General features: G+C 41.4%; 1 protein-coding gene across 3 annotated transcripts in view; it reads left to right on the forward strand.

The window, feature by feature from the left end:
• The first annotated feature begins 14,541 nt into the window (after positions 1 to 14,541).
• TANK (TRAF family member associated NFKB activator) overlaps positions 14,542 to 23,207 on the forward strand; it is a 35,952-nt gene continuing 27,286 nt past the window's right edge. For 2 of the 3 annotated variants that reach the window (XR_013347435.1, XM_077829417.1), the window contains exon 1: positions 14,542 to 14,668. Coding sequence is in view for 1 of the 3 variants with exons in the window: in XM_077829418.1 (XP_077685544.1) it covers positions 14,570 to 14,668 (99 nt within the window). In the remaining 2 variants the exon portion in view is untranslated. The remainder of the gene's footprint in view (positions 14,669 to 23,207) is intronic. The other variant, XM_077829418.1, reaches the window with a different exon arrangement.

The raw sequence follows: 23,207 nt of genomic DNA on the forward strand, positions 1-23,207 counted from the left end.
TTGGTAGCTGACTGACTTCCCGGCAGGAGAGAATCTAACAGGATGGCATTTTACTAATTAAGAAGAGTGATGGACTAGCCAGATGGGAAGAATACATACTGGAATTTAAAAAAAAAACAAAAAAACAATGTAGAAAAATCCTGTCAAGGATGGTGAAGAGCATGTAGCCACTTGAGAGACACTGGTAAAAAAAGGCAATTTGCTAGAATAAAAGAAACCTATGGATGCTGGATAGTAACCAAATAAAACTGCTGGTGTCACATGGTAAATAAGAGAAACCATAGACCAGTGGTGTGAGAACAGAATTGAGAGCTAGAAACTCCTGTGCTCCAATTCCAGCTCTACCAAGACTTGCAGTGGGGCCTTTGGCAAATTACTTAGCCTCTCTGTGCTTCAATTTCCTATTTGTAAAGTGGGAATACTTACCTTGGTCAGGTATTCTGAGAATGAACTAATGTCTGTGAAGTGCTATATAAGTGCTACAAATTATTATTAATCGGTACTTAGATCAGGGGTCTGCAACCTTTCAGAAGTGGTGTGCCAAATCTTCATTTATTCACTCTAATTTAAGGTTTTGCATGCCAGTAATAAGAATTCATGTGATTCACACTGAGCTGAGCCCCTTCTTGGCCCTGTCTGCACCCCTCAATGCCTCAGGCTGGGGCCAGAGGGCCACAGCTGGGGCGGCTGCAGAGCCCCGGGTTGAGGACAGGAGCAGAGCCCCGAGCCAGCAGTCGGGACCCCAGGCCGTCAGCAGAGCCCCCCGGACCGGTGGCCGGGACCCGCAGCTGGCAGCAGGTTGAGCGGGGCCAGCAGACGGAACCACAGGCCAGCAGCGGAGCCCCCCGGACCGGTGGCTGGGACCTGGGCCCGGCAGCGGGCTGAGGGGGCCGGCGAACGGAACCCCGGCTGGCAGTGGGCCAGTGGCTAGTACCCCAGGCCAGCAGTGGAGCCCCTGGGACCGGTGGCTGTGACCCAGGGCTGACAGCAGGCTGAGCAGGGCCGGTGGTCAGAACCCTGGCCGGCAGCAGAGCCCCAGGGACTGGTGGCCAGGACCTGGGCAGTGTGAGTGCCACTGAAAATCAGCTCGCGTGCCGCCTTTGGCATGGTTGCCATAGGCTGCCTACCCCTGACTTAGATGATAGTGCCTCTTTTATGACTGACTGTAGCAGACTAGTGTTGGTAGCAGGCAACAATCAGGCAAATTGTTTCCTTTCCTGAAAAGTGTCTAGTCATTGATTGCAACTAACCATTGGTCTGTTCCTTATAATGCTGATATGCTACAGAAGCTTTGTCAGTGTGGCTCCACTGCAAGGTGTGTGTGTGAAATGGGAGCAGCACCTGAAACCTAGAGTTTCCATGCAGATAGTCCCACCCTCCCACTGATCCTGCAGGATGTGTGTAGGTTCTAGGGGATCTACCAGATCTTACAAGCAAGGCCCACAGCCATGCGTGTAAATTCCTGGCTTCCAATGGAAAGAATGAGAATTTCTCAATGAGAGGAACCAACTGGTGGTTTCCTCCTCTTTAGTCTCTTCTTTGGATTTTCCTACAGTAGGATATGATCAAGCACAAAGTCATGACTTGCTACTCTCCTCTCGTCCTATCCCACAGCACCTTTCACCTCATAGTCATCCTGTGCTTTCTACTAGGCATCATCACTCTACTTCCTTACTGCTATTCTTTCGGTCTTTCCTGCCATTATCCCTACTCTGATATATCGCTTTCATCTAGGCGCCTATGACCTGCTCTTCCACCTGCAACATAGACTGCAATTCAGTAAGTCTCTGTTGCTGGGCTCTACCTCTACAGCTCTGCCTGCACTTCTCAGACCAACTGACTTGATGGAGATGGAGTTTATAACTGCTGTGTATGTAGAGGGCTATTGGGAAGTGTGCAGCAATACTGGCAAACCAGAGTAAACTGGACTGTATTTTCTAATGGTCTCAGCATGTTATCACTAGAATAAATGTAAGAGAGCATGTCAGTCAGCACATATAATACTGCTCACACATTGAATGAGCTATAGCTGTGGACACAACTAAAGGGAATCAGCAGTTAATATGGCCACAGCCCCATTAAATAGCTCTATCATGACAGATCTGTGATGCAAGTCAAAATGCTCTTACATCTCTTGCTTACAGAGAGCCAACAATAAATGGGTACAATACTGAAGGAACAGGTGTGTTTTCACTTGGAGAAAGCAGCAAGGGATATGAAAATTATTTAGCAGCTGGTGAATAAGAAGATTGAAGTTGTGCCAGACGAAGCGTGTGCATGTTTTTTGTGCTTGTTCCCCCCCCCAACTAATTATGCAAAATCTCTAATTCCATTGATCATATTGTTCTCTTCCTTCTTCATCTAAAGAATAAATACAAGTTGTATGACAACTCTTTCAGGAAGTTAAAATTTTTATCAATTACTTGTTGTGTGAATAAGAGCTGGGAAACCAGCCTGATGAATAATTTTGCCATTCTTTTTAACACTTGCGAGTACAGCTATGGAAAGACAGTGGCTTTGGTTTGCAAGGGGGTTAGTCTGTATTGTTTCATCTGGCTTAGTTCTTATAGAAGTTTGGATTCAAATGAACACAAAATGTCAAAGCAAAATCACCAACTAGCGTATAGCTTCAAACACAATTGATAATTGTCCGTACCTCGGGGGAGGAAGAAGATCGGCCCCAAATTTCATCCCATATTTGTTCAAAATTCAGCTTCTTTCACCTGAAACTTCTTTTGAAAGTACATGGACCTCAGCAAACATTAAGGCAAACCTGGCAGCGGTACAGGCTTTTGCTGAAAACAAGTGAATTTCACCTGGCTTTGAGCTTTGTTACAGAAGTTTCATGAAGCTCTGCATGTGTGTCTAGGTAAGCTTAATTAATCAATACTTTGCCCCTCTACAGTGTCTTTTATCTGAGCATCTCATTTCACTTTACAGCTAAGCCTTCTCAATATTCATTGAGGTTGGTAAATATTACCTTCATTTTACAGATAGATGAAATTGAGGCATGAAAAAGTAAAGGCCCAGATTCCCAAAAAGTACTTAGGCACCTAAACCCCAGACTTAGGCACTTAAGCTCCAGTTCTAAGCCCACTATGATCCACAAAACTCCTGCTTGGCTGTGGTCTACTGCTGTAGGTGCCTCTAATTTTTCCACCATAAAAGTTCCCTACGTGCCTAAGTTTCTACCCCTGTGGTGATGAGCACTGCAGCTTCACTCTAGGCTCCCAGACACAATCTGTCACTCTAGGGGATGTTCACTGGGGATGAGAATGAGGGAACCCCCATGTCAGACTATCCTATAGCTCAGTGATTAAAGCACCCTCCTGAGAGGTAGGGTTTGCACAGAGGTCTCCTTTCTCTTCCTGAGGCAGTGGAGGAAATTGAACCTGGGTCTCCCACCTCCTAGGTAATTGTGCTAGCCACTGGGTTAATAGCTGTAAGGTGGCTACCTCCTCCTCCAGCCATTTTGTGTGGAGTGAGGCGGGTGCCTAACTCATTCTCACAAGAAACGACTTCGGCACCTAAGCCACCTGACTGTACGAGAGGTGATTCCCAGCTGTAGACTGCAAGCAGAGATAGATGCCTCCCTGCATACCGGGCTTAGGTGCCTAACTCCATGACAGGGTCAGGACTTAGGATGCACCCTTCTTGTTGGCATCTCCCAGTGGCTATATTAGGTGGCTGCCTGTCTAGTGTGCTTGCTTTTTGGGTCCCTTTCTTAGGTACTTGTCTTGCCACATTTGTTGTATAGGGAACCCAGGTGCCATACTCAGGGTTTGTGAATCCCATTATTGTCCCAGTGATTTTCTAAGCTCATAAAAGTTAGGCACTGTAATGCTCAGCATTGCAAGACTTATGTCTCTTTGTGCATCCAGGCCAAAATGACTTGCCCAAGCTTGCACAGCGAGTGTATGGAAGAGTCAAGAACAGAGCTCAGTTCTCCCAACTTCCAGTTCGTGCTTGAGCCACAAAGCCACTTTTCCTATTCTAAAAACAGTAAGAATTTTAAAACAGGAAGATGGAGCAATTAGATCAGCAAGGAACAATAACAAAAACACTGGATGGTGTGGAGGTGTCATTCAGATCATCTTTCCCTTATAAGTAATGGCACATGGAAAAGTACAATGAACGATGTGGCAAAGAGGTGAAATTTGTAAGATATATCCTAGGTTACTGCTGCAGTTTTACATGGGTTGCAAGATTAGCTTAATTTTACTCATTTTAAACTGACCTGTTGTCCCATTATCATGACAGAACTGTCATGATTATGGAACACAATAATGGGACATGACATGATTATTGTACTGCGGAGAGTACAATAATTAGGAACACAGGACAGGATTAGACATGTTTTGTTTATGACTAGCTAACTTCCCAAATAATTGCTCCCCCTTGTGGCACCCCTTTATGTTATCATTCACCTCTAACGTACATCATTAGTGCTACAATCTAGACTTAACTTCATCTGGTAGATGAGGGGGAAGAGATGAAGTGAACTAACTAATAGTTAATTAAAAACCCACATGATTTGTCATTAAACCTGGCCTTCTACTCAGATTTGGCTCCCATTCAGGAAAGTCAGTGCTGTCAATTGGCCTTGTGTTGACATAGGATTTGAGTTCAGAAGATTCCTTTTGACTTTTGTAGCCACTGGTTGTAAACTGATATTACATGTGCCTCAATAATGTCTGAAATTACTGGCATGAGCAATAGTACTGTCCGAATGATGTTCCCATGTCTCTGTGTTTCCCTGTTAAATGTCGAGCACTGAACAGTCTTAGATATGTTGGGCCTGATTCCCAGCTACTCCACTCCTTTGTCTGAGGTAGGGAAGGGAGGCTGGGCCTAAGGTAGCTTTAAGTGACCTTTATTCTCCCTATATTCTGGGGCCTTGCAGGGCCTTACCTAGTTCTCTGGATAATTTAGAGCAGCCTCAGGACTGCTGTAATTCACTCTGCTTCTAATGGTCCTGGGAAGCAGAGAATAGCTATACTGCAGTCTACTCTAGCAACACCCCAAATCCATTGCCTATGCCAGTGATGACAGAAGAGGGTTGATGTAGAGCTCTAATAATTAGTTTTACAGAGGGGGCTATTTCCATCCATGTTACCCTGTCAGAATAGTATAAAAGGGCCTTAATATAATTCATGAACTGGCCCATTGACTTGTTTGGTAACATTGAATTGAAAGTGTTTTAAATAAATGCTAAAATAAGAATATAAAGGCTTTATAGCAGTTACAGCCAAGACAGAACATGTTTTCGCTTTTTGAATTCGGTATACAAAGGAATCTGTCCATACAATTAGCAATTTGTCAGTTATAGAGTTTTCCCTGTTTTAATTAAAATGTAGCCAAAGGGTCTGTCACACATATGTAACTCCATTGGCTGTTGCATGTATTCAGCATACAGGCCAAATTCTGATCTTACTGCCGACAGTATCGATAGATACTGGGGTAAATTCTGCTCACCCTCCTTGGGCTAATGGACCCCTGGATGCAGTTGAGACAGTATGGTTTCCCTGCATAGGGGCTGGGGGCAGGATTTCTGGAACCCATCAATTTTCTGGGAGCCATGAGGTGTTTTCTATTGGGCCTTCCTATGCTCTAATGAGAAGGGAGGAGACGCTAGAGTTAGCAGGCTGAGGTCAGGAGGAACTATGCAGATTACTGCAATCAATGGGAAGAATTTCTTCCCTTGCAGACCCTACAGCTGAAAAAGTGAGGAAGAACCATCAGTCTACCGCAGCTGACAAACATTCAGTAAGAGGGAGCCATTGCTTCTCCTGCCTACAGAGGGAGGCTGTGTGAGAGCCACTCACCCAAATCAGCTGGAGTCAGAGAAAGTCCATAGCACTAAAAAGCCTAGTACTGTACTACAATATTCAGAAAGAAAGTTCGAGTGCCCTTAAAATGGGACAACTGAGTGAAATTAAATGAAAATCATAAAAGTGGCAAAAGTACTTTGTAGGGGAACTTCCCCTCTCCTTAGACTCCTTAGAGAAGATAATAAGAACTAAAGCCAAACATTTGAGTCTTAAAAAAGGTTGTATAAGAGACGAACCATAGACAGAGGCCAATTGCTTTTGTAAATACTATCATCAGCTAAGGAGCCATGAAAGTTATTTCACCATTTTCACCAATACAAGCCTTACAGAGGACAGCTGAGGGTGGATATCACCAGTCCTTCGAGAACAATCCTGAAAAGCCCTGTGCTGTGACTCAAGTTTCCAGACCCCTACATTTTCAAAGTAGTACAGATTTCTTTTTGACCATCTGCCAACATAAACAATTGCCAGTAAGCTTGATGGCTTGGTTGCAGTCAAATAATACAGAAAAAAAGCAGTAAGCACTCAGATTCTAAAGAAATAGATTTTTCATGTTAAGACAGTTTTAAAAAGGACAGAGGAAATGAATGATTCAAAAGAAGAGATACTAGCACTCAGTATGTAGAGAAGTAGCATTATCTGACTTTCAGATATCACTATAAATGTTTAGTCTAATTAGCCCCAGGAAAGTATATCCAAACCAATGAAATCAGGAAGAGTATATACTAGGGTTGTCAAACGATTAAAACAATTAATCGCACAATTAAAAAATTAATGGTGACTAATCATGCGATGAATCACACTGTTAAACGATAATAGAATACCATTTATTTAAATATTTTTGGATGTTTTCTGCATTTTCAAGTATCTTGATTTGAATTACAACACAGAATACGAAGTGTACAGTGCTCACTTTATTTTTGATTACAAATATTTGCACTGTAAAAAACAAAAGAAATAGTATTTTCAACTCACCTAATATAAGTACTGCAGTGCAATCTCTTTATCGTGAAAATTGAACTTACAAATGTCGAATTATGTACAAAAAATAATTCAATGTATTCAAAAATAAAACAGTGTAAAACTTTAGCGCCTACAAGTCCACTCAGTCCTCCTTCTTGTTCAGCCAATCACTCAGACAAACAAGTTTGTTTACATATGCAGGAGATAATGCTGCCCGCTTCTTGTTTACAATGTCACCTGAAAGTGAGAACAGGCGTTCGCATGGCACTATTGTAACCGGCATTGTAAGATATTTAGCCAGTTGCACTAAAGATTCATATGTCCCTTCATGCTTCAACCACCATTCTAGAGGATATGCATCCATGCTGCTGATGGGTTCTGCTCGATAACGATCCAAAGCAGAGAGGACCGATGCATGTTCATTTTCATTATCTGAGTCAGATGCCACCAGCAGAAGGTTGATTTTCTTTTTTGGTGGTTCGGGTTCTGTAGTTTCCGCATCTCAGTTTTGCTCTTTTAGGACTTCTGAAAGCATGCTTCACACCTTGTCCCGCTCAGATTTTGGATGGCACTACAGATTCTTAAACCTTGGGTGGAGAGCGGTAACTATTTTTAGAAATCTCACATTGGTACCTTCTTTGCATTTTGTCAAATCTGCCGTGACAGTATTTGTAAATCAAACAACATGTGCTGGGTCATCATCCAAGACTGCTATATCATCAAATATATGGCAGAATGCGGGTAAAACAGAGCAGGGGACATACAATTATCCTCCAAGGCGTTCAGTCACAAATTTAATTAATGCACTATTTTTTTAACAAACATCATCAGCATGGAAGCATGTTCTCCGGAATGATGGCTAAAGCATGAAGGGGCATACGAATGTTTAGCATATCTGGCATGTACATACCTTGCAACCTCGGCTACAAAAGTGCCATGCTCTCGCTTTCAGGTGATATTCTAAATAAAAAGCAGGCAACAGTATCTCCTGTAAATGTAAACAAACTTGTCTGTCTTAGCGACTGGCTGAACAAAGAAGTAGGACTGAGTGGACTTGTAGGCTCTAAAGTTTTACTTTGTTCTGTTTTTGAGTGCAGTCATGTAACAAAAAAAATCTACATTTGTAAGTTACACTTTCATGATAGAGATTGCACTATAGTACTTGTATGAGTTGAATTGAAAAATACTATTTCTTTTATCATTTTTACAGTGCAAATATTTGAAATAAAAATAATATAAAGTGAGCACTGTACACTTTGTATTCTGTGTTGTAATAGAAATCAATATATTTGAAAATGGAGAAAAACATCCTAAAATGTTTAATAAATTTCAATTGGTATTCTATTGTTTAACAGTGCAATTAATTGCAATTAATTTTTTTAATTGCTGTTAATTTTTTTGACTTAATTGCATGAGTTAACCGCGATTAATCAACAGCCCTAGTATGTACAAATATTTTCAGCTGATTTTTCTCTTGGCATGCTCTAACAAAGAATGTTTAGAGAAAGGGGAGACAGTATTTGTTTTTTCTTTTTAAATTCTCCTCTGAATCAAATGGCTGAAGGGTTTTTTTGTTTGTTTTTTGTTGTTGTTTTTTTAAAGTTTTCCCAAATAATTTAGCTTTGGGAAGAAAACAACCCTGGAAAACGACAGCATTTTTCATACAGTCACAAGCATATGAAAAAACATGGGTGACAATGGAAAATGGTTTGGATTCCTAACTGAAGCAATTTAAAGTGCTACTAGGATGACATTCACCTCCTGGCAGCAGGCCACTCCAAAGCCTTTGCACCAGGTAAATCCCATTTAATCTGCTGTGTTTGGTTTTATCAGTCAAGGAATGGAAATAAAACTCCTGCCCCCTCACTATTGCAATGCCTTTTCCTCAAGGCTTGATTATTATCCACCAAACAATCACAAAAGCAAATCAAGTGAAAAACACAAGACAATAATTTCCCCAGAGACCTCCCCCTTTCCCTTTGATTCACCCTAGTAGCCAGGTATCCAGCTGAAATTTGGTAATCCTTTACAGACTGCAGTATCTTTACCTTCTCACACCCAATTGTGAAGTTTTAAATGGTAAATAGGCCTTGTGCAGGCCCTTTGCATGGGGTGAATTTCACCCCCACAATTGATTTATTGTAACCCACTTTTTTAGCCTTGTCTACACTATTGAATGTACCTGTTGTTGACAATGGGTTCTGAAGCATGACATAAACATGAAGAGTCATCCTTCAAGCAGTAATTAGAGAACTTCCTGACTGAGAAGTTCCTACATTTATTAAACTCTCCTATGCTGCTAGCAGGTAAGTCACATTGCTGTTTCTCTGTGGGTTCTTGCATTGTCACTTTTGCTAGCAAGAGATCTAAGTCTAACTGAAGCTGTGCTGATAAATTGGTGTCTCTTATGCCAACAGGAGCCAACAAAATGTGCAGCTGAGTCAGTGCTGACCATAGTGTAATTGCAAGTGTAACAAAGGACAAACTGTTCAGCATTATTTCAGAAACCATGGTTACAACCTTCCAATCTCCCTCCATTAATTGGGCAGAAAGTTTGTTTTTCTAAACTCATGGATATCCTAAGGAGTTGAGACTGCATTGCTACCTGCTCCTCCAACATCATATAGGATGCTTCCACAGGAGGTTATCATATGTAGGGAAATTCCTGGAAGTCTGCATCAGTGTGACATCACTAAGAGTACCCTGCAACAGAAGGGTGTGCTGCTGCTCCTCGAGGTGGGAAGAAGGTGAATTTTTCCCAGACAGATGCTCTCCTCCATATTCTAATAGCAAAACTCAGTTTGTAAATTTCACTATACATTTTTTTGGTGGGGGAAAAGAATTTTCACTAGAGATAAAATTCACCCAAGCCCAAGGTCTGTAGCACTTAAGTCCCTTTAGAGCAGTGGTTCCCCAACTTTAACAACCCGTGAACCCCTTTCATTAAAATGTCAAGTCTCACAAACCCCCTCCTAAAAATGAATATTTCTGGGGATTTTCTCCTTTACCTGAGTATAAATTATAAAAGCAGTGATTTTGGAAATATAAAATTTGGTTTTATGACATGCTTATTACACACTATTTATTATTATTATTTATCATTACAGTATTTTTATTACATTATGAAAACAGTAACACTCTTCCAAGATCTCACTTTTGTAGCTTGTATCACTTTGAATAAGCCTGTTATAAGACAAGGCTCCTATGTTTCATCAAAGAGTATCAGATGTGAAACAGCATGAAGGTATTTAAGAAGCCAACTCAAAGAGTTCCTCCTACACAAGCATTCAGGTCTTGAGCAGTCCAGGCAAACAACACACGTTACAACAAAGCTTAAACTTGTTCTTCATAATAATTTTAAAAACAATACTAGCTGCCTGTTTAATTTTAAAAACAGTGAAAAATATCCACCTCCCTTTCCATTTCTTGTAAGGAGTCTTGAAGTTTAAATCTCTTCACTGTGATAGATATGCTTGCTTTGATCTGCTTAGCCCTTGGAAGTCCAGGGGCTCCGGGCTGCTGGCCCCGTGATGCCCGGGGTCCCTAAGGACAGCTCTGTCCCCCATTAGGGAATTTTTTCCCAAGAACCCCCTGTAACATTTCACAAACCCCCAGAGGTTCACAACCCCAGTTTCGGAACTACTGCTTTAGAGCTTAAATGAGACTTAAGTGGTGCCTAGGTTTTGCTCAGGCTCTCTGCAGAGTGATGAATTACACCCTGTACTTACGTACCATATACATCTAATCTCTATATATTTTATCAAGGTATATACAAAGTTGTCGCTTTTTACTATCAGCATTGTCAGTGACACAGACTTCATGTGAATTTTGGGACCAAGGTTTAGCAACATATTAGATTTTTTCCCCCCATCAAGACAAAAAAAACTAGTTGCAAATGGAATAGTTACATTAGCTCTGAAGAAGCAGCCATTTAAATTAATAGGGCCTGATTCTGCAACCCTTACTCACACAGAGTAGCATTTACTCATGTGAGTGGTACCATGAAAATAATTGGAACTACACAGAGTAAGGACTGCAGGATCAGGCCCATAGCTGGTTTACAGATTGTCTTCTGCTAAAAGGCTCTGTTGCGGGCAATATCTCATAATGATTGGTTGTTTGCAGCTGCATACAAGGAAGTTCTTAAGTGGGGGATTTCTCAGTGGAAGTTCCCAGCTATCGTCAGTCATAATCAATATAGGAGACTGACTGAGCTGCATTTCAAAATCCTGTTGATAAAGCTTCCAGACTACATAAAAATTGCCTATCTTGTTATTGAAGAAAGTGACCGGAGAAAAATATTCTTAAAGAGATTACTTATAAGGTAATCAAAAACTTTAGCTGCTATAGCTTATAGGCAAAAGACTGCATGCAGTCAAACTGAAATAATTAAACAATGTCAGATTATGATTTTCTCCTATCTTTATTGTCTTACTGTATTGCTATCGTAAGGTTGCAAGAGGAGATGTAAATACTGTAATTGTACTCATCTTTGCCTTATTATTATGGATTACACCAAGGTTGTTTTTTTTAAACTGCATTTAAAGATAACTGTTGTTTAGCTAGTCTCTGGAACTCAAGCCTTCTGTGCATTTGTGTCTGCTATGAAAATATTCCATGCAAAACCAAAACCAAATTTATGTTACATATAGCTAAAGTTTACAGATTACTACTTTCTCAGAAAAAAAGTTAGTCTCCTCTATCTTATAACAGTTCTACAGATTCATTTAAATTGCTCCACAACTCTTTCTCTTTCTCCAACCCAGAGGTGATACTTTCTATCTGCATCAACGTACTGTAGATCCTCTCTTTAATTCTGACATGTTAATTCTGTGACCAAACTTTAGATTTGGTCTCCTCTCTTAGTCTGATAATTACCCTTCTGTGAATATCCAGAGTAACGCCAACTTCTCAGTTCATACAATGCCAAAAGCTGTGTCTGCGCCTCACAATGTACTATGCTTTCCCTATAAAAGTTAATAGTCCTGGGGAAAAAAATTAAACATCTGACGTGGGCCACCTAGTGTTTGAAAATGTGGATACATAAAGAAGCTTGGAGAAACATTTTAACCTTTCAGCTTCTGAAAGTTGATTTGTAGAGGCCAATTCATATATGAGCAATAAAACCTCATGAAGGATCATCCTTAAACTAATAGTTAAATTTAATCCTCCTGAAGCTATATTGTATTGCAAACAAATGTGTAGTAAGTTCTACCCCACAATTTATTGCTACTTGATTTACAATGGCAGTAGCCTGACTGATGTTATCTACAATAATATATTTTGTATGTTGACCCCAGAGTGAAGTATTTGTATCTTTTGTTAAACTGTCCTTTATGGCAGGGGTGTCAAACACCCAGCCTGAGGCCAGCTGCAGCCCACTTGAAATAGTTATGTGGCCTGTCTGACCTATTCAGTTTGTGCAGAATGTGAGCCACAAAGAACAACTTCCAAACATAGACCAAGTATAACAAATAAGACTGCAGGCAGCCTAGAACAACACTTCAGAAATGTGAACTCCTCCACCCACAGCATGTACCACCTTATATATCAAATCATACTTGGGGAAAGAGAAAAATGATGCTAAATATGGATCAAGGAGGAAAGACTAGCTTTCCTTGTGGCATATCACAAAATATTACTGACAAGGTGCTAAATAGAAGAATAATGTACATGTATTTGGTGTCCCTCGCCTCTGTTTGCTAGAAGCTGGGAATGGGCAACAGGGGATAGATGATTACCTGTTCTGTTCATTCCCTGTGGGGCACCTGGCATTGCCCACTGTCAGAAGACAGGATACTGTGCTAGATGGACCTTTGGTCTGACCCAGTATGGCCATTCTTATGAATTGAAAAAAATTCTAAATGGTTGTCACTTTTTGCTCTGGCAGCTTTAATAAATTAACATGAAACTTGTACTGAGTGTATTAGAGTTTGAGCAGAGAACTTCTGTTTCTTGTAAAACCAACAGCACATACCCTGAGGAAGCTGTTCATCTGGTATACATTGTCATAGTTCCACTGACATCTATAGCGCTATGACAATTTACACCAGCTGAATACATACTGGATTATCTTCACTGTTGTCAGATGGGGAGGGATAGCTCAGTGATTTGAGCATTGGCCTGCTAAACCCAGGGTTGTGAGTTCAATCCTTGAGGGGGCCATTTAGGGATCTGGGGCAAAAAATTGGGGATTGGTCCTGCTTTGAGCAGGGGGTTGGACTAGATGACCTCCTGAGGTCCCTTCCAACCCTGATATTCTATGATTCTATGATAACATTATTTGATTTATGACACACTTAGCCTGTTTTTAATGTGGCTTAAATTGTACTAAATTTAGCACAGCTTGAATTGAATACAGCAGCTGGAGAGTTCTGTTATTTCAGCTACTTATTGGGGTCATTTTCATGAGCAGACAAATTGGAGCTGAAGAACAGAATGCTGAAGTACAGACATAGGTGGCAGGACTGAATCGGTACAAAAAAAATCTTGTTTTTTTACTTTTACAAACAAAAAACCATAAAAAGCTTGATATACCCCCCCACCCCCAAATTAAATTGCTTGAGAATTTGAGCCTTCTATGTCTGGTGATGGTTAAAGCCCCGATGGAGGAAATTGAGGGCCTACTTCCCCCTTTCTTGTAGATGTCCAGGGGTCTGTAACGGGAGAGAACCTTTAACAAGCTTTAGGTGGCTTGTGAGGGCCTCACCTGAGGAGGGCTCAAAGACTAATTAGGTTCCTTGTAGCTGTCTTCATAGCCATAGTAGCACTAAATGGGCCAAAACAGAGTTGTCAGCCTCTTATCAGTAAAAATTGTTTTATCATGGACCAACTAACCTTGTGGGAGACTGAGGGTAGGCCTCCATGAGCCTCCCAAGGCTCAGAGGGGCAGGGGATGGTGTGGGTCAGAGTGGCCCTTGATTCACTTCCTAAGGTCACTGGGTAGCTTCCCAAGAGGAATACGTATGGGACCCAATGACTTTCCTGAGGCTTACCGGGGGGAGGGTATCCTCCCCTCCTGCTGACATCAGGAAGGCCAGAGGAAGGAGATTGGGGGATGACCCAGATCTTCTCCCAGGTCTAGTCTCCTTCCCTCCCCCGAGGTCCTAAAAGAGATCTACAGGAGCTGGAGAGAGCAGTATATGGGACAGAGGCAATTCAAGGTTATAATGAGAACTTAGTTGCAACCTTGGCTCTGGAGTGATTACTGTTCATCCATAATTAACATGTACATGAAATGAATGATTGGCTTATTTTCTAATGTTATTTTCAAAAAGCGACAGTGCAGTGCAACTTAGAGAAACAGAATTATTTGCCTAAATTAATTGTGTGGAAAAGTTTAGTGTCATCCTAAACCAATACACAGGATCAAAAGATGCTTTCAAATCCTTGGATGAAAGGTGCTCTCTGGAACTGTAATGTATTATAATCTCCATTGGGCATGAAAGTGCAGCCACTTTGGTAGGGAGTGGGGGGTAACAAACAGGCAAAAAATTCGCACATAGTACTACACAAAAGTGAATGGAGGAGAGATGGCCAAAGGCACTGAAACAGTCTTTCTCCTGTTCTTAAGGAAAGTGCTACTGGGGATCTTTTAACGTCCACGTTGCAGTACGAAGTGTCCGTTTGCTACAGTTACTAACATTTAAAGTTATGTCTGGTTTAACCACCCAGCAGCTGGTAACCTCTGACCTGGGGGGAAAGGGCAGAGCTGTGATGCTCGCCCGTACGCTGTCACATGGGCTGGGGCCGGTGTGGGACACCACAGGAAGTAAATGCTGGTTCCTGGGTTAAAGAGAGCGAGGCTGGCGAAGAGCAGTCTGCTCCTGCACAGCTCCAGGGAGAGGTGCCGCCGCCTGAGCCCCGAGGAGTTCGTAAGTTTAACTCACTTTTCAGCCGTTGTCTTTGCCCTGCTGGGCAGAGCGGCCGGGGCCTGAGCGGCCTTCGCGTCCTTCGCGTCGCAGCTGCGGCTGTGGCTGGGCTCTGAGCGGGCCAGCCGCACGCCCCCGACGCCACTCGGCGAGCTGCTCCGCAGCCGCTCGCTCCTCTTCGTTTTATTCTCGCATTTACAGTCGGCTTGCGTCTCCTTCAGCCCTTCGCCCGCCCTCCCCCCCCCCTGGTTTGGGGGCAACTCGTGCCCCTCTCCCCCTCTGCTCTGAAGCTCGCACACAGGTAACCAGGGCAGCCTGCCTGGGGGGAGCTCTGCAGTCGCCCTGCAGATCCTGACAGAAAGACGGAAGTGAAGCGCCTGCCTGGGGAGGAGGAAAAGGGGGATGGGGACTCGAGGTGCTCGTGAGTTCCGCCAGGGCCCTGTTTTGGGTTTGCCGGGGCAGGGAGACGTGCGGGCTGCTTGGCTTGTCTGGGGCAGGCGCGGGCGAGGGAGGAGTTGTTCTGTAGGGGCTGACAGGCGGGGGCTGTGTTCAGAAGCGGCCGCAGAGGTCCCAGGGCGGGGAGGGTTTGTTCACTGCTCTGTGAGCCAGTCATGGGACAAAACGATCCCCTCCTCCCCCCGCTCCGGTAGCTTCCACAGGTGGCTTATTCTGCAGGGGCTGAGCACAGGTGGCTGGGACAGGGTGAATGAATGGGAGATTTTTCAGATCATGAGGGGAAAATTCTGTTGCAAGAAATATGGGGGGAGGGAATTTCATCACACGACTGTTTTTCTGGACCTGAACTGGGGGCCTGCCTTGTGATTTCTTTGCTCAATTAATTTTTTTTAAAGGAACCTACCATAACATTAATCAAAAGTAACAATAATCTGTATTTATAAGACCTAAGAACAGAGGTCCTCAGCATTGTTCACAACAAGGCAAAGTCACGGCACTAGAGGCTTTGGGTATGATTCCGCTCTCACTAGCAGTGGTGTAAAATCAGGCATTTTGGAGAAAAGAGCCCATCTACAGTGACAACCCCTCAACTTTTTTTGAATGATGACTTCAGCTGCTTCACCAGTTCTCAGTGATGGTCTGGTTGTGGCAAAGTAATTTTAAAAAAATATTCCCATGGAAGAAAACTACATAGAAAAGTAGATGAAATGTAGAGAAGTGTTTGTTGCTGGAACGGCACCAATATTCTGATGTGAACTTTTTAGCATTAAGGGGGTGTGTATACACTCAATTTGATAAATTTGTTTTTAAACATTTTGAGAAGTTGCTGGCAAGGACACTCATGGTGTACATCTTCATCATCAGTATGCTGGAATATGAAGTAATACATATATAAATAGTAACAAACTAAGTTGTTGTTTCTACTTCTTTATAATATGCCGAATGGCTGTCAGTGTAGTGGTACTATGAATGGAACAGCATAGCACAGCATTAAGGAACATGCTGCTTTCAACAACTGAAATCAGTCGGAGTCTCATGTGTGCAGATGGCCATAGGCTCTTGTATCTTTTGTTTCCTCTCTCATAATGTCTGGTGTTGTGCCTGTCACCGTGGTATCTGAGCACTTTCCAGTGTTTTGTTAAAACTATAACTTACTAGTCCTGATACATGTAGCCATTTCTTATTGTAATATATTTTGCATGATATTGTACCATCCTGTTGCAGAGCAGTGTCATCAGACCTACACAATCCTGTTTATGTATTTAAACAGGAAATACTTACCAAGGCCCAACTGGGACTCCATGTAGGTGCAGCAGTTCACCGGCGAAGATTGGGCCTTATGGATGTCACATAGACCTTAACTCCCCCCTCTTCAGCATATGCATTTCAATAAATATTTAATTACATGATCACAGAGTTTGTACAGGGATGTAAAAGTGCTACTTAACACTGTTAGATGATACTGTTTGGCAAATGCAATACAACAGATGCATATGGTGTATGTAGCATTTTGTATTGCTCCCTCTGTGCTGTGATTATATTATAATTAAGGGAGGGGGCATAAACTCAAAGTTTGGAGGATCAGACAAGTATCCAGAACTGTGCATGCTTGCTCTAAATCTTTGAGGGCCCTGTTTATGACTTGTCCTCCTTGTGTCATCTCCTCTGACACCTCCCATTAACACTATTTGGGGGGAAGATTGATAGTAAAAGTGGTCAGTTTCAACAAATTGGCATTTTTTCAACAAAAAAATTGTCAAATTCCAGACCAATCTCCTGACTCAAGCTTTTTGAAATGCATCAATGTTGTCAAAATGTCTTGTTTTGACACTTTCAGAATTAAAGTTTCCAGTTTTCCAGTTCAAAACAGCTCTTTATTTAGAAATTTAAGTCTGTTAGACTGAAAGGCTTTTTTTAAGGAAAATGAGAGTGATGTTTTGTTAAGATTCAGGATGAGAAATCTTCTCTCAAAAATATGGATTGGACACAAACTGTTTCCTGCCTAGCTCTACTTGATAGCCTTTCCCTTCATGCTTTGAGACCAGAATGAGTCTTCAAGGGAGATTTCTCAGTCCTCCCCCAGCAGCAGGTATCAGTGTTGGTAGAGTGATGCCTCAAAAGGCCAAGATTTCTGAGGTGATTTTTTTTCTAGGGTTCATTAAGTGCTGTCTAGTCTTCTGACTTGAGTGATTAGTTAAATATTAAACGGTACATAAGGAGACTAATCTCAGCTGGTGTAAATCCCTGTAGTTGTCTTGACTTCAATGGTGTTACATTGGTTTACACCGGTGGCTGACCTGGCCCCCTACCTTCAATACTTTGTCCTGAATGGTAAGTCTCAATACTTAACATCTCTAGTCATTGTGTTACTGCCTCAGAGAATTAGATGAACTATGCTGCGCAAGAGACTAGGCTAAAGGTATTTTGGAAACAATCAATCTAAAGGGTCTTCATTTTTGTACAGAATGTGAGTCATCTAAAGCTAAAAACCATATCTTCCTGTACTTAGATTTCTTCTGTTCACAATTCTTTCAAACTCCATTAAAACCAGTTGTCTATTATTATTATTTTTTAGTACAAGACATAACTCACAACAGTTTGCCTAACAACCTGTTGGGTGACTTGAGGGAAGTTACAAAAAGGTATAAAAACAGTTTCATTGTCCTGTGCCAGCCTTTCAGGAACATAAGAGCACACTTTCAGTAATTCTGATTTTTAACAATGCTTTTCCTTTTTGACTTCCTGTAAGTGATGCAGCTAATTGCCTGCCCATCTAGAGTCTACAGTGAAAACTATTCCATTTAGAGGAAGACTGCTAATTTTTGGGAAGGGGAAGAAATAGTGTACATTACACAAGATGCCTTGGGGCAGTATGCATTGCCCTTATGTTGCATTGGTGGAGGACAATGATGCCCATCATAGCCCACAATCACTCCTAGCTACTTGTATTATTATAATCTTACATCCACATGATGCCTTTTATTCCTAAATATCCGCAAGTACTTCAGAACCTAGTATATAGAAATAGCTTCACCGGCTACAAAAGTGCAGTCACTTCTGGGTTGAAATTCATCCAGTTCAACAGCACTCAGAAGTACTCCACAACAGTGAGAGAAGTGTTACATTATTCAACTTCATGTACAGTGGGAAGTTTATGTAGGCAGAATGTAATTATACACACACAGAGCACGGTCACTGCTGTTGTCACCCTTCATTCTTGAGAAAGATACTTGTGAGATTTAATGATCAGATACTGTTTTTCTTCCAATACCTTTTACAGACACAATAATCTAATCTATATTTTATATCTAGAGAACAAGAGTGAGGTCCCAGCAAGGGAGCACCCAGTGAGTCTCTCCTCTTTGGTATGCATCTGATCACAAAATAGATACAGCCTCTACAGCAGAGAAGAGATCTTCTCTCCATTTAAAAGAACAGTTCAAATAAAACAAATTAGAACAGATACAAGATACATAACCAACAGTTAAGGTTTCTGGTTCACACTTCAGCTGAAAGATGACCCTTGAAGCAGTTTGAGGGCTTGTCTACACACACACACATTGTACTGCTTTCACTGTACCAGTTATACACCCCCCCCCCATATCGACACAACTATATCGGTGTAAAAGTATTTTATTCCCCATATGGGAAGGGGAAAGAGCTGTACTAGTATAAGGAACTTTTATACTTGTATACCTATGTCAACAGGAGAGATTGCACTGAGAACTATTTCAGTAAACGATCACACCCCTGAATTAAGAAATTAGATCAATACAAAAATTGTGTAACATCTGACTACTATGCTGGGGGAATGGTTAATTTACTGACTCAGAGGCAGTAGTGCCACCTTCTGAATTACCAACACCATTTCCTGCAGCACCTGGGTTTTTCCTATCTTCTATGTAAGTACTGACCTACCTTGACCTTATTTAGCTATGGTAGCTGAAGCAACCACAACCGTAGGTGATATTGTAACTTGAAGAGAGAGCTACCATAAATGCTATGTAATGTGTATTTCCTTTCTCTGATACAAAACACAATGTGTGTGTTTGTACCTGTTAGCATATTTGTAATGAAATGTTATTTATATTCAGTGTTGGAGTGACTCTCAGAGCTGATAGGACACAAATATAACGGTCTTAAAAATACTGAGCCAAGTTCTTTGGCTGGTGTAAAACACTGTGGTTCTTTAACTTAATGGAGCTATGCCAGTTTAAACCAGCTGAGGACTTAGCCAATATGGCCAGAATTTTCAGAAGGGCTCAACACCCACAATTGTAACAGTCTTAAAGCATTCAAAACCCAGCATCTCTTATTAAGAACAAGGAGAGCAGCTGATTGCTTTTGAAAGTTTGCCTACTTTATTTAGTTGTCTAACTGGGAGCTGAGATTTTTTTTGAAAATTTGAGATTTTTTTTGTGTGCGCTGAGCCCTGTTGGAAAATTTGGTCCCACATCTACTTGTACTTAATTCCTTTCCTGATAAGACTACAAGCATTCCCCCATAAAGGACTGCAGCACTAATTAAACTGTCCACTTTGTTGCTGGTTGCTCACCAAGGAATAATCACAGAATTGTGATTCTACTTATCACAGTCGCATGCATCCATGCATGTTCTATCCTCCCTTTTCAGGTCTTGTATATATTCTTGTGTATATAAACACAAGAATATAGATGGCCAAAGCATATGTCACCTTTTCAGCCTGCTAACTTGTACAGTTCTAAACTAGTATCCCATTCAATTTATATAAATGTACTGTTTTCTTTCCATGGTAGCATAGCTTAGATGGTCATATGTTACTAAAAATTCCCATACTGATGTCTTCCTCTTGTCATCTTACTAGTTTCACATCTGTAAAGCCAGACTGTTTTCTATTCTTCTATTAGGAAGATAAGGAACTTTATGATTTTTCCCTAATAAAAGCCTTATATAAAGCATAAATTGTTTGTTTGAAACATTTCTAGTATGAAAGATTACCTTGGGTATTCTGCCTTATCTCCCCCTAAGTCTCCTTGCTTTGAAGTTTACCAGGAGCAGAATTGCTTTGATGTAGCAGGGATTGTGTTCTACAATAATACTTCCGCTTCTGTGTTACTGAACTGAAGTTTCATTTAAAGTTTACCTAAGCTCACTCTTTAACATCTAAAAAGAATGTTAGAAAAGTGCTGTAGTAGGAGAAACGCTGTTAAGTCATGGTCATGCTGAATGTGGGTGTTCTGATTATAAACTGTATTTAGATAGAAACAATAAACAGTGACTCAGGTGCATCTTCTGATTTCCAATTCATTTGAAATTAAGTTTTAATTTTCATGTCATAATTCCTGTAGCAATAGCTGTCATTCCAGCCACCTCATTAACATGAATTTAGTGGAAGACAACTGGCCTAACCCTCAAAACCATAGGATCCGATTTTCTTCCCCAAGCCAGGGGCATCGGTGTAGAGGCCTGCTGCGCTGCTCAAATGGAGTCTCGCAGCAAAGACCCACCACTGTCTCTCTAAAACAACCACCCCTTATTGAGGTTCTACTGCATGGAGGGCATGCCACAAAAGAAACCCCCCCAAAAAACACTAACCACTTCAAAGTGCAGTTTTTGGTGGATTTCCCACCAAAGGTTCAGTGGTGGGAAGATGCACATCCCTGTTCCCCTTTTCCTGGCTCACCCTCTCTAGGACTACATCCAGATTCCTCCACAAGCTTCAGGAACATAAGTTTTCCTTTAATAAAAATAATAATTATTAATAAATGTCAAAGCAGAAGATTTATGGCATTATGTTTCATTCTGTCTGAAATAGAAATCTGCCCTAGTTGTGTCCTGGAAACTGTTGTGTTTGCAGGAGGAGGGGTCACTGATTTTCAGCTCTAAGAATTGGTATTGGAGCTGTTCATTATATACAATAGACATCCTGTAACAGAATTGGCTGCCTCCAGAGAACCCCCTTATGGCCAGAGGTCACTCTGCAGTACCCTGCCTCTGTTTCTCCCCTCTTCAGGGTCCATTACACAGAAGAAGTGTATGTTCAAAATACTCTTCCTGGGGGTCTGGGTTTATTCACAGAAGATTAACTCAAACTCTACCAAACACATTTCTGTTACCCCTCCCAGGCCTTTCCTGCTTTGGCAGGCCACTATGAAGCCCTACCTGGCTGGAGTCTTAGTCCCAATCTTCTGTTTGCACCTGCTCACTCCTAGCAGTCTCTCATTCCTGAACAAACTACATCTTATCATTGCAGCTGCCAGTTACTGTTTGTAGGGGAAATCACTTGATTCCTCTCAGGTGTGCCTCTTTAAAGTAATCAGAGTTGTCTAACCCCTGACCCTCCAGCCCCTCCAGTTACACATCCCAATATATGGAGAAAGGTCTGTTGTGACAATTGGTCTATAACTTTTGCCTGGTTTTTTTGCATTTACCATGGAAAGTAGATCTTTATTTTCAATAAAGAATGTTGATTAAAAATAGGTGCAAGAAAACCAACAGAAACTAGATTAGTACAAACAACAAAGCTTAATAATATGTCAGACTGTTAAACATGTCAGATTTTGTAAACAAGGAAATACAAGTCTGGAAATTAATAAGCCAAAACTGCTGTGTCATATTAGACCTAAGTGGTTGACATATAATGAGGAGATGGGCTATTCCACCCATCACACCCTTTTTAAGCCCTTAAATAAAATGGGGCAGGAAACAAATAGAGGCTACTGGAACAAGTTTCCCCATCGTGGCGGCTGCTGCTCCCTTCTGTTCTCCCCACCCCCATCACCTGGGACCCCAGACCGTCTTTATCTTAATCCTGAGGGATGTCATGACCAGCTCAGGCCCGCGCGAGGGCTCCAGATGATATTGCCACGTCTACCAGCTCCAACTGAATCCCAAACACCACCTAAAATGAAACAGGATTGGATTTTAGCAGCAACAGCTCCAGCTTATGCCAACTAACTTCTCTTTTACCCAAAGAGACAATTATTACAATCTTTAATACCTTCTAAAAGACTGTCAACCAGAGACTCTCTTTTCTTCTAAGGCTCTCCAGCTAAAGGGAACAAGAATGTTGTTAAAATAAAAGCCTTACTTAATATTTTACACTTCAAATGCTTTAACTGTTTTTACTACTTTTCTGTATCTTTAATAAATGGTTTAGAAAATGTCAATGGCGTATTTGTCATGGCATTCAGCAGACTGAAATCTCTGTACACCAAAAACCCCAGACCTTGTTTAACACCTTTGAATGTTAACACCTCTGACCCACTTATTCCATCTAAATTAATACAGCAGGTCCGAGGTTTTTTTGCTAGATTTCACTGCTTGGTATTGTTAAGCTGTAGATAAAAGGTGTTCTGAAATTCATTGTAGTGTTAGATATGACAGGAAAGGGATGTGTCCATGTGCTATTGTTTACGTGGTGATTTTTATTTATTTATTTTTCTGTTCCATAATGGAAAACTTTCTGGTGGTTGGACAGTTGAATAATCATTAAAATCCTCAACGCTTTTGTGTGTTGTATATCATCAACTTTCTGATTTCAACAATCACTCAGTCTTGCAAACACTTAAACATGAATAACACAGTGGCACTACGCATGTGCATATATAGCTTGAACCAAAGCCAAACTGACTTCATTAAGCCTTGATTCAGGCCCACACTTACACCCTAAGTGTTTGCATGGGCAGGACCATGCATAGTTCATAACACTGGGTGATTTTGATAATTTGTCCCATGTACTTGATTGATGCAAAGTTGTTACGTGACATGATAAAATTACAAATTTACCTTTTGTATGCAGTGTTAGTCCCAGGATATTAGAGAGAGAAGGTGAGTGGAGTAATAACTTTTATTGCACCAACTTCTGTGGATGAGAGAGACAAGATTTCAAGCTACACAGAGCTCAACAGGGAAGAAGAACGGTACTGTGAATGTCTCAGTTTAATAATACAAGGTGGAACAGATTGATTAGTATAAGTAGTTTGGCCACTCTCCACCTTGAATATGTGCTGTTAACACCTGTGCAGTGATGGGACAAAAAGGGGAAGGAGAGGTTAGTTGGTTACAGAATAGTCTAATAAGCCATAAATCCAGTGTCTTTGTTAGT

This window comes from Eretmochelys imbricata, chromosome 11 (genome assembly GCF_965152235.1).
Source record: "Eretmochelys imbricata isolate rEreImb1 chromosome 11, rEreImb1.hap1, whole genome shotgun sequence".
Taxonomy (NCBI): Eukaryota; Metazoa; Chordata; order Testudines; family Cheloniidae; genus Eretmochelys; species Eretmochelys imbricata.